Source organism: Varanus komodoensis, unplaced genomic scaffold (assembly GCF_004798865.1).
Source record: "Varanus komodoensis strain SLA01 unplaced genomic scaffold, ASM479886v1 scaffold14_3, whole genome shotgun sequence".
NCBI classification, from domain to species: Eukaryota; Metazoa; Chordata; class Lepidosauria; order Squamata; family Varanidae; genus Varanus; species Varanus komodoensis.
Window position 1 is genome coordinate 1393818 of NW_025335439.1, and position 12873 is coordinate 1406690.

Genomic DNA, 12873 nt, shown 5'->3' on the forward strand with positions numbered 1-12873 from the left:
TTAATGTTTATTTCATTGTATTCTGTCATAGTAAAATGAATAGTTAAGTAATGATCAAATTGCCTATAAGGTATAGCTGAAAATGTAAACTGTATAGCTGTAGCCAAAGCAAACTCTGAAGTCCCCACAGTGATGTTAAAACATTTGGTTTAGGAACAAAACTTGCTTAAACTGTACTGTGGTTTCCGCTAGATTAAAATGCTAAGTGATCAACACTTACAAAATATTACTTTCAGAACATTTGTTAAAAAAGAGTTTCTGTGATATTTGTGTTAGCATCGCTGTAATTAATCACTATAATAACCATGACAAATCTGTTGATTAAATTAAGTACTCTGCTCTGCATCATATGCACCTTATTTGCATGCTTGTTCCCTTTTTATTTTTTTAAGGAGCCAGTAATACTGCAGATACCTTGTTTCAGGAAGTTTTGGGTCGCAAAGACAAGGCAGATTCAACACGAAATGCTCTCAATGTTCTCCAGCGCTTCAAGTTTCTTTTCAATCTTCCTTTGAATATTGAAAGAAACATTCAAAAGGTATTTGATACTTTAAAATGTGGTATACTTGCTATCTCCAAATAGCAGTGCATTTCTTAAGTTGAATTTTCTTTGTGTTGTTTTTTTAAGGGAGATTATGATGTTGTGATTAATGACTATGAAAAAGCAAAGTCGTTATTTGGGAAGACTGAAGTTCAAGTCTTCAAAAAATGTGAGCTTTTAATTTGATTAATCAACTGTTTTAGGGGAAAATTAACTGTACAGAGCAAACTGATGGGTCCTGTGTTCATCTTGCCTTCTGCTTTATGCTGAATATTTTGCAACTTTCAGAATATTTACTTAATGTCTATGCAAAGATTTCTATCACAGAAATTTACACTAGTTTACACTGTGCATAACTGTCTTTTTTGCATTATGTGTCATGATACAGATTGAGTTATGGGGTGTCTTCTTTGGGCGTACTTGTTCAAGAAATGTAGTCCGCAGTTTTGTAGAATTATTGAATAAAAATATTTCAAGGCTAAACTTGAAAGGCTAAATTATGCAGGAAGAGGTTCTGAATCTTGGTATAATTTTTCTATATCTCTTTTTGTATTGCTCTTTATTAAATATATTTTATGTTCTTCATAGTACCCTATTTCTAGACCTGTAAATAAATTGTTACTTTTAACACTGGAATAGAATGAGATGAAATTAATGATAACATCAGTCAGTCTTTTAATTTAATAAAGTGGAGCTATTCCAGATTAATTTTCCAATGAAGACTAGACAAGACTAGACAGGAAGACGGAGAACTATCAAATATAATTGAGGAGAAAAGAAGTTTATCAAGTGATAGTGGTATAATATCCTGTAGTTTCATATGGTTAAAATAGACTAAACTTTAGCATGCTACAGTTTAAATTCCTGTGATTTTATGCTAAGATAATTTGCTCTTTATTTAACCATAGATTACGCTGAAGTAGAAACACGTGTTGAAGCATTAAGAGAACTGCTTCTGAATAAACTACTTGAGACTCCATCAACTTTGCATGACCAAAAACGTTATATAAGGTGACCCTTGTATGTCTTTTCTTCGTTTATGTGGCACGATTATTTCTTTGATAATACTCTTACAACATTGGGAAGTAATGGCAAAATCCCTGTATATCCAGAACTACTCTTACACAAATGAACTGCTGTTCCTTCCACCTTCTGCTCGTGGAAGGAACCGCAGTCCAGTGGAGGCACCCCACTGGAGGAAGGAGTGAGGTGGATTTTGCTGATTCTTTCTTCTCCATCAGCCCTAGTGCCAGCTCACATGCTGGGCAGTTCCTATAACATGACAGCCAGCATGCGGTGAGGCTGTGGTGCATGCAGGTGCCATTTTGTGCATCCAATTTCTGATTGTGGGTTGTCATGTCATGTGAAGCCATCAAGTGTGACATCTGTCCTAAGGTTACAGGTGGGTTGTTCACATCCATGGCATCTCCGAAGAAGAGGTTGGGTATACAAAATTTTGGCCATGCACCACAGCCTTACCATTGGCTAAATAACATTTAGTAGTTTAAGTAAGTTTGAAAAAGTCTTATATCTAATTCAGTTCCTGAGAATTGAAACTGGTTCCAATTTCAAGGTATAACTTAAGCTACAATGAGTAGGTGAGGCTTGGATTCCAAGCAGTTTCATTTATATGGTGCATTCTTTTAATGCCAGGCTCATTGGTGTCATGGGGCAAAATCAGTGGGATGCTTACACCATGCTGACCCTTGTCACCCTGTCCTTTGTATTGCACAAGCACACCCCACTGCTTGCACAACAGTGCTGTCACAGCAAACTGAAAGGAGCATAGGCACTTGTTTCTGGAAGGCAGTGAGGCTATGGAACTCCCTTATGTGTGAACCAGGTGATTATCTTATCATCTAGGCAAAACTATCACTTTCCTAGATTATACCAGGAATCTTCTACAAGATTTAATTCCCCACATTTTTACAGGAATAAAGATCTAGGCTTACAGATCTTTAAGAGCTAGGCTTATATGCTTTAGGAGGCAAGGGAAGGTTTCTATGCCTATTTTAAATATGATGGACAAGAAAAGATTCTTGTAACACACTCTTCCTTAAAAAAGGCTGATTGGGTTTGCATAACTTCATACATGCATAGATGCCAGAACTGTGCATTTTTTCTCCCTCAGGTGAAATATTTGGTTCATTTGGTTCTACTTACCTATTGATAGTCACATCACAGTTTGTATCAGCCGTCCTCAGCCTGGTACCCTCCAGAAGTTTTGGGCTTCAGCTGTCCAGCATTTCTGACCTTTAGGCATGCTGACTGTATATGATAGAAATTGAAGTCCAAAAACATCTGGAGAGCAGCAGGTTGGAGAAGGTCAAACTATGTTATGAATGTGGTGTCAAGACGTTTGCCTGCTTTTCCGTCATACACCTCAGTGTGATTCAGGTAAGCTTCTGAATGAGGTCCTGTGTACCCTTTACCCCCAGTCTCAGACTGTGAGCATGGATAATGACCAATGTTCCTTTGCCAAACTCAGTTTCTAACAGCTCAGCTTGCTTAAGCACCTGGAGCTCATCCAACGGCTTAAAGGATGTTTTAGTGGCTCCTCCTGCTCCTCCCAAGAGGCATGGGGAAAATGAAGAGGCAGCACCACTGAGTGAAAGGGAAGGAAGCAGCAGGGCAGAGCATAGATTGGGAGGAGCTCCACCCCAAGGCTCTGCACAGTTTTAGAAGTATATTTTATAATAATAAATTTTCTTCATCACTCTTTATAAGGAATTGGATAAATTCATTTACCTTGCCTTTTCAGCTTTTCATTGAAAGATAACATTTTAAAGTTAAAGAAATGTGTGCTGGCTTAACAATATCCTCTTACTTGTATTAGGTCAAACCCCTGATCAAACATATATTTTGTAGGTTCTTAATGAGCTCAAAAGCAATTTAGTTTGCTTTTCAGTGATATAGGTGATATATAAGTACCCTCCCAAAATGAATTGATAGAGGGTTTTATTTTTTAATATTATTGTGAATTTGTAATTAATGTTGGTCACAGGATCTGAAGGAACTTTGAAAGTATAAGCCTGATAAGTGTACGGATGAAGGATGTCTTGGAACCCAAAGCACGGCAACTTTGGATTTACTGAAGAATGGCAGGATAGAAATATAAAAATAAAATAATAGTTTGCAGCTACCTGTTCTACTGAATAGATGGCTATAGCCTTGATAAATAGCATAGTGGTACTAGTGCAAACCCATTAAAAAGTACATGATGTAAAACATAAAAGTAGCACATACAGTAGCACATTGGAGGTAAAAATGAAGTTGAATCATCATAAGCCTTTGACATCATCATCATTAGGCAATTTTCTCATTTTTCAAATTATTTGCATTATCAGAAACATAAGTTCAAGCTATATTTCTACATTGAACCCTCCCCACCCACTAGCGAAGGATTTTTTTTTTCCTATCAGGAATCTTTATGTGAATAATACTTCTTGAAATTACTGAAGGCTTGCATTTGTAACTTTGCTTTCCATATACTGAGATCAGCTGCCTTTCTGTTCCACTTGAGAACTGGATCTGTGTTACACAGAAACCTATAACACAGACTGTTCCATTAGGCAGTGATCCTACACCTGCTTATCTGAATAGTAAACCCCATTGAAGTTGGTGAGGCTTATTTTTGAGCAGACATGCATAACACTACCAGTCATAATTTGCTATTGGCCCGTGTTATCATATACAGTGCTGCCTTGAACTGTAGCTATAGCTGCACATATGTTTGGAGTTAATGAACACTGATGTTAGAAATTAATCAAATAAAGTATAGTCAGCATAAAATGTATTAAAAGTGCTGTTTACAAAGCAATTGCTGATAATACAAGTATCGTGGATTTTGTTAGATAATTTACACTTTTAGTAGGATAAAACACCAAAGGAATCTGATGAATAGTGGTGTCCTTCAGTCCTTGAAATTTTGTGCAGTAATAAATGTATCGTTTATCCCTGGAATGGCTGTTATTTTCCTGCTTACCTAGGAGAAAGCCTCATTGAAGTCATGGAGACTTACTTTTGAGTAGACAAAGAGATGCTGTGTTAATGGTTCACTGATACTTAAGTATTTAGATACATTTGTTTCAGGATTCTGGTAACCTCCTTTTGGGGGGCTTTGAGCAGGAGAGAAGGTCATGTGTGGTACGTGCCACATCCGAGTCTCATTTCTTCCTTATCTGAATTCTACAGATACCTTTCTGACCTCCATGCAGAAGGGGATCCAGCTTGGCAGTGCATTGGTGCCCAGCATAAATGGATCCTGCAGCTTATGCACAACTGCAAAGAAAGCTATGTTAAGGAACAAAAAGGTAAAAGTATTTCTCTTGTAGCAAATTGTTTGACCTAACACTGCAATACATATTTTCTGTCCATTTGGGTAGCTTTAATTTTGATCAGTCTTATTTTAAAAAGAAATAAATACCCTTTTTCTATGAATTCTGGCAGTCTTATGTATCTTGGAATTAATCCTTATGTTACACATTTAACAAGAATTGAGAATTCTTGAATTAGAATTGAGCACGATTTTACTTCTGTTCGCCACTGTGCTCAGGAAGCAGGGTGTCTTCTTTATTTTTCTGCGGTCTCTGTACATAACACATATAGGCTCTGCACACATGCATGGAGCTGTTTCAGGAAGATTCCAAACCTGATTGATTATTCTTTGGTGGGAACTGAGCCTCTGGACAAGCCCAGCATGCAGGAGGAGGCTTCCACTGAGAGCTCAGTTCTTCTTCGACTGCCATCATTAGCACACCAGGAAGTTTATCCTCTACTAGTTATCTTGTAAATGTTGCCTCTTTGATTCTACTCAGATCTTGGAAAAATGATGAAGGCATGTGATTTGTTGGCAGATAACCTCAATTCTGCAGGTTGATATGAGGAATATGTCCCACAAGGGGTTAACTCCCACCCCACCCAGGGAAAAGCAGGGACCATGTACTCTATTGGTCGCAAATTCTTCCTTGTCAGTCATCCCTGTTTTTCACCCAGGAAGAGCCATTTCTCCTTTATCCTGCTTAAACATGCAACTTCTAACTATTCTATATTCTTCCAGATATAAAAGCTTCCCCAACTTCTCCTTTAAACAAAAAAGTCCAAACTTCTCTTGGTTTCTGTTTCTTCTCCTGCTTCTTTTACACCTTTATTGTAAATTCCCTGGTGAAGAAGTCAAACTCCAAGACTGCAATCAATCACAAAGGGGTTAATTCATGTAAAGATAGTCAGAAAACCAAGAGCATGCATATCCTTGTCTCCTTCAAGAAGAGCATTTTTGCTGATAACACCTGAGATGTTTTCCCCTTTGATAGGCAGCTTGCCATCTCATACCATCAAGAAAGGTCCAATGGCAGCTTGCCATCTCATACCATCAAGAAAGGTCCAATCCAGCTATGAGGGTGGTATGATCAAGGGAATTAGAGTGCATGAAAATGGTTAGATATAGAAACAATAGAGGACATGCATTAGACAATTTTAAAAATAGAGATTGTGCATTGAATGTAATCATTTTTATTCAATAGAGGACATAGCATTTGACAGGTTTTTCAATAGAGATTTCGTATAATTTACTTTTTAAAAATTCATTTCGTTTTATTTCTGTACTGCCCGGTAGCTGAAGCTCTCTGGGTGGTTTATAGCAATTCCTACAACAGGATCATAATACAATAAAAATAAAATTATTCTAGAATATAACATGTAAAATATGACTAAAATAATATGTAATATAGTAAAACTGTTAAAATACCAGACCTGGGTGCTCCCATCAGTCCATTAAATAATGTATTAAAGTGCCTCAGTTGTCTTAACCTTGAGCCAAAAGAATGACAGAATTGTTTCATATTCAGGGGCCTATTACTAAGAAGGCTGTCTTTCATTGCCACCTTCCAAGCTTTAGACAGTCAGCCAAGAAAGATACCCAAGTTGATAGTATTGAAATTTGCCAAGAAGTCAGGAATATAAGCAGGATCACACTCCCTGGTATAACTCATCAAACAAGGGCAACCAAAGCTGTTTCCATGCCAAAACCCAGTCTGGGTTACAGCTGAATGGATCAGGATAATTGTTTTATTGTCCAAAGGAACTGCTTCCTTAGCCATTCAATCAGCAGAACCAGAGAAAAAAACAACAGCAATCCAGAGGAGCTCCAGTGTTCCCAGAACTTCAGCAAACCAACAGAGAGGCACCCTTTCCTCCAAGAGAGGAATGGAAATCAAATCTAAAGCAGCACAGATTTTTTTTACATACTTCCACAGGATCTCATGGAACAACGTAAAACATTATTTACAGATGCTTCTGTGGCAGTACTCTCATCATGGGCAGTCCTACCAGAAGATGAAGATGTTCCCATTAAAGACCAGGGGAAAGAGGGCCTCATATAGCATTAAGATAAGGTAACAAAGCCATCAGCCTTAGCCATGCAGGCACCAACAGTGTTTTAATACTTCACTAGAGCTTCTTTACTATGCATGGAGGATATTCTGAACAGTTAAGGCTTGAATCACTCTATGTTGTATAGATGATTACTTGAGGTTTCAAAATATTTTGCCTTTTTAGCAGATGCCACACATCTGTTTAATGCATGGCCTGTTCCAGCCACTAATAGGATTTATTGTCCCATCTTATTGTTGAGCACTGGGATGTAGATACTACGTGTGGACAATTTCACACCACAGTGCCCTTCACAGGAGCACAACTATTTGGAGAAAAAGCATCCACACAGAAACCAAAGATGAGAAATAGGTCATGCCCTCTCCTCTCAGGAGAGAGAATAGGAGGATAGGTCTTTTCTGCTAGAAAAGACTTCTAGAGAAGCATCTAGTTTCTCTGCTAAACGATATCCTTTCTTCCAGTCAGCCAAAACCAGATGTCAGCAGTCGCAAGGTGGAAAGACAACTCTGGTGTTTCCCTTCAGTCCAGCGACAATCAGCATTAGGCTGCTGGATCTTACATACCATCAGCAAGGGCAACCATATTAAATTGTGGAAAAATCCACCTCATCAATTGTTCTGTTACTTCCCTGGCAAAATATGTAAAAATTCAGAAATGTTATGAAATTAACCTCAGATAGGAGCTTTAAAACAGGCTGCACCCCATGAAAAAGGCAATGGCTCTTACTCAGTCTTCTCATAGTTTCTAAAAAAAGATCAGAATGACAGACCATACTGGATCCCAGATCCCTCAATTGACTTGTCAAGTACAGGTATTTTAGTACATAAGCTTTTCAGATGATCAGAGAAGCCCTTCACAAAGGACAATTTCTTACATTGGGTTACATCACCAAAGCCCATCTCCGTACTCCAATCTCCTCACATCATATACATTGTACTTCACCCAGCAGTACCAGCCCTTTCAATATACCACCATGCCCTTTGGGCCATCCCACTAACCCATGTCTTTATCAAGACCATGATATTCCTGGTGGCTCACCTGTATCTCAAAGGGATTTACTCATACTGGATGACCTGCTTTTTAAGGCCTTCTCCAGCCAAAAAAGCTTTACTGGATCTTCTCCTAACAGCCGTCTGTCTCCATCAGTACAGGAAAAAGCCAACTTACACCAACACCATCTCTGTTCCACTTCAGAGCCATACTTGATACTGCAAAGGGTCACCTGTGCCTTTCTTCAGTGTGCTCAAACCACAAGCTGAATCATGAAATTTCAACATCAGCACAGTGTAGACTTAATGGATCTGCCAGACATATGAGCCCTAACAATCTCCTACCTTGCCATCATTTCATGAGCTAAACTGCATTCGTGGCCCTTACAGTGGCTATTCCTGCCTTTCTAGACTCAGATCATCAAGAAGGAATGTCAGATAATTCAAGTTACTCACCAACTCAGACCTTCACTTCCTTGATAACAAGGTTTCTCAAAATTTCAGAGGGACTCACCATTCTAGGAATCATGCAAAGTAACACCAGCTTTGAGGGAGGTGGGTCCTCTTACAACAACCAAGATAAATAGATAACAGCAGGCATCAGAAAACTTCCTTCTCCAAGCAGGCTTCAGCTGGGACTTAAAACCCAGCACCATGCACAGACAAGATACTAGCTATCTCTTCATTTCTAACAAAACCAAGATGTCTTCCATTAAGATTCTTTGAGAAGTATCTCTGATAAGCCTTCCCACAATTCATGGGTTCCTATTGTGGAGCCTACATTTGATCCTCTTATTAAAATCTCATTTTGAAGCATTTAAATCTGTATCAGAATATTGCCTCAAAAAATCTTATTCCTGGTAGCCATTACTTATGCACATAGAATAGGAGAGATATCAGCTATTGGGTTAAGTAAAGAAGCTACTAACTTTGAAAAAGACACAGGATGGGTCCTGTGTTCATTTTGGAAACTAGTACCTTGTTTCACAGGTTTCAGCAGCTGATCCTAATTCTTGTCCTAATCTCTCAACCTGCATGTGAGGGACTGACACAAATTGAATACAGGGCAGTAAAGAGCTACCTTAAACCTACCCAGTCCTTTAGGCAGTGATTCATTATTCACTTTCAGCCAACATTTATAGGCAAAAAGTACCCAGATCCACATTAGGCAATGGTTAAGAGCATGCATATTTTAGGGCTGTGCGGGAAGACGCCTCTCTGTTGTCTTTGTGTCACAGCACACTCAACTAGCTTAGCAGCCAGCATGGCCATTTTGGAAAAATCCATTTTTTAAATCAATAGACTTAAATGAAATCAACACCTATGCTTCTGTTGGTATCTCCTTTATCAGGAGGACACTCCAGAGGAGGTAACAGCACAGTAGATACAATTTGTAGATAAATCTTATACCCACACAAATTGATAGTTAGCTTTAATGTATCCAGTTGTGGGATACCTTTCTCACACCAGCCTAAAGAATGGAGCATAACTACTGAGCAAGGCATCCCAACTGTGCCCTTACTTTTTATTGGATTTATACACAGACATTTTTGTAGCAACTGACTTAGTTTTGCAGCAACCGCTCTCTGTGTCCTCCAGTTCGTTTTTTACCTGAGTGGCACTAGTCATTTATCCTTTCAAAAGCGATCATTGTCTTAGCATTCATTTTCATGGCTTTGTGTCCTCCTTATGACTCCAACTGGGAAAGTTTCCACTTTTATCTTTTGCTGGAGTGTAGCCACAGACAGAAATGGCAAGGAGAATCCTGAGCCAATAGAATACTTGAAAATCTGTCACATGGTTCTTACCTTTCTCTCAGTGATAGGGGGAGATAAATCATTGTGGGATGCCTTCCTCAGACTAATGCAGAAGAAACCCTCTTTACCAATGTATTTTACTGGCCTGAGATGACTATGTGTGAATTGGGCTGTAGATCCCAACACTGATGCATTGCCAGTTCTTTTCTTAAGCCGATCTATCTGTGTTCACTGCTTTTGCTTTTTTCTGCCTGGCAGTATGAGAAGCAAAGAATTCAAACTGACTCCCACTTTAAACTTTATAGCTGAGTAAGCATGCAAATAGAGGACTATATAGTTTAGACAAGATGTTTGAGAATATCTGTTGAGAGGCCTCAAATTATTTCTAGGAATGTTTAAGATCATGGTAGTTTCAGTGTGATGTTTTAAGCACATTTATGAGATTTTTTTAAACTGGGCTGAAACCTGTTTCTCTAGCAAATGATTAAAAGTTTAATTCTATTCTTGTTTTATTTTACTGCTAACTTACCAGTAGCTCTGCCTAAGTGCTAGGAAATAAGACAGATCCTTACCCTTTCGTCTCTCCTGCTAGAATTCTATTCACTTTGCTCTGAATGATCTATCTTTGTTTGATCAGGCCTGTGTCAAAGGAGCCTTTTCAATTTGTTACCCTAGCAGCTGGTTCTCCTCTGTTGCCTTAGCGTACTGTACATCTGTAGAAGGCCTCTTGCAGCTGGGAGCTATTTCATGTCTAATCCACATCCCCTGTTCCCAATAGAAATATTCTTTTAGCAGTGGATGTCAAGTGAAGCCTTAGTGCTTTATCAAAAGTTAAGTCTTAATCATTACAGAGCATGGCATTTATTTCTAGCATCTTTGTCAGTTTAGCAACTTTTGAGGTAACTGTAATCTACTTCCTTTGCTCCCTTCTTAAAATAAAATAAACCTGAATACAAATGCATCTTTATTTAAACTTTTATGTTGTTGTCCTCAAACTTTATAAAGTATAATAATGGGGAAAGCTAGGCAAAGTTTGATATTTCAAAACTGGGTGCTGTGCGTTGAAATCTGCAGAAGAGCATCTACCTAAGACCTGTTCAGATTAAACCAGTGAAATTACTCTGAAAGTCAAGCAGCTTAATTGAGACCTGCTGCCAAAGTACATATTGTATCAATAGATTTGCATATTTCATTCCATATTGAGATATGACAAAATTGGTGCAGAGCCACAGAGAAAAAAAATCTATGCAGTTTTGCTGCTCGCCAGAATTTAGACACCACTAAATTTAAAATTTAGTTCTCTCAGGGCAGTTGCTTACCAGTTCTGCACTGGAGGAAAATCAGCAGCAAGTGTATCCACAACTGAATAGCAGAGGCCTCTTTCCCCTGCCCCCTCTTTTAGCAGATTTTTTTTAAAGGAAGCTTAAACCACATCTAAAACAGCAACTAGTCCTGGCAAAGTGAGGCAATGTTATATCATTTATCTTGCTTAAAACAAACAAAACCCTCAGGTACATGTTGTGCACTGTTTTACTAATATAGAGAGACACATAAAAGGGAAGAAGAGAGGATTGCTCATGCAAGTACAGCTTCAGGCATGAGGACAGTTGTGGCTTCCCCAGAGTACTAGAGTAGTAGCATTGGTCTTGCGCCACACCTGCATTGCTGCCTATGCTGTCACCTTTCACTGGCATTACAAGTTTAATTCAAATCCTAAAATACACTGCAGCTTTTGGGTTTCTAAACATTGTGTGTGTGTGCGCGTGCATGCACGCGTGTGCTTTGCATTTAATTTAAAAAAGGGGGTTTAAAAATTACTTAGTTATTTTTTCAAATTCTTTTCAATACTTGGCTATTTTTGTTTAATATATTACTCAAGACTGTAGTTTTCCAAGGAGAGATTCTTGAGGATTAGAGTCTGCCACTTTGTCCTGAGCTTCTACTCTGGGATCTGTAGTAGTAGGTGAATCTCATAGAAAGGCACATTCAGAACTATAGGATTCACAGAAAACAGTGGAAGAAATAACTCAAAAATAAGGTAAATACTAATGGTAGGTTTTATTTCTGTGCACTTCATATAAAATCTACCAAAGTGCATTGTTAAAAAGGCCTTCTTTATTACTACTGACATGTTAAAATCCTGGGTTCAGACTTCATCGTACCAACTGAAACAATAAGTTTTTTATTTCAGTGAGTCAGTTCCAAATATGACTAAGCCTGGCTCAAACACAGTATGTTCAATATTTTAAAAATCTTAAGATATAAAATATGTTTTAAATGAATTGCAAAAGCAAAGTTTCTAGTGTCAGCTGAAAATAGCCAGTAATTGTGACAGCAAAACACTTTCTAACTCTCTGGATTCATAAACATATTTTTAATATGTACTTCATACGCAGTCCATCTTATTTCTAAATATAGAGGGTGTTCTGATCTCAAACAGGAAATTTTAAAATGTATTGTTGATTCAGGTTAATTTTAAAGGAACTTCCTTAATTTCTTGTTTCGGCAAATTGAAAGTCTTCTGTGTGGTGTGTTTGAAAGGAATCCTATCCTACTTGTGTTGGTGCAGGCTTTAGGCACTGCCTGTTTGGTCAACAAGCAACAGTGGGTGGTCGGCCTGTAGCACAGAACAAGGGCCTGCTGTGCACAGGAAAAAATGTTCAAAGGTGTTTAAGGGCGGTAAGGAAGTCTGTTGCCCTTCAGAGAATCCAACAGCTATAGATCAGTGTTTCTTCTCACTATTGTAGCCTTTGTGAGAGGCCAATATACAGTGAGCAAAGGAAGAGAAAATACTGTAACATCATTCTGTTGTGATACATCTCAACATCTTTCATAAATTTTGCAGACCATGTAGTCTTGTTTTATAACTTTACAATGACATCTTCTTTTATTGGGTGGATTTTCCTTTATGTGAATGAGAATAATTCAGATAAGAAAAACTGCATGTTAAAACAAAGATATCAAATAATTAATCGGAAGTTGTTCGCATTTTTTGTCCTGAAGATAGATAATATGTAGTAGAATGAAATCAGTCATCAGCTATCCTCAACCAGTTTAATGCATGTGTCTCATTTAATGACTGCGTAGGCAAGACTATGATTTGAAGGAAGACATTACTGTTTGTTAAAAATGATCTGGAGAAAATAAATTTGTAGCTGAATATTTTAACAATGTTTATTTAAACATTAGAAGTTTC

General features: G+C 38.0%; 1 protein-coding gene across 9 annotated transcripts in view; it reads left to right on the forward strand.

Moving 5' to 3' along the window:
* EXOC2 (exocyst complex component 2) overlaps positions 1-12873 on the forward strand; it is a 98208-nt gene that overhangs the window by 23930 nt on the left and 61405 nt on the right. For all 9 annotated transcript variants that reach the window (XR_006414150.1, XM_044424508.1, XM_044424509.1 and 6 more), the window contains 4 exons: positions 393-538; positions 629-710; positions 1450-1552; positions 4736-4854. Coding sequence is in view for 8 of the 9 variants with exons in the window: in XM_044424508.1 (XP_044280443.1) it covers positions 393-538; positions 629-710; positions 1450-1552; positions 4736-4854 (450 nt within the window). In the remaining variant the exon portion in view is untranslated. The remainder of the gene's footprint in view (positions 1-392; positions 539-628; positions 711-1449; positions 1553-4735; positions 4855-12873) is intronic.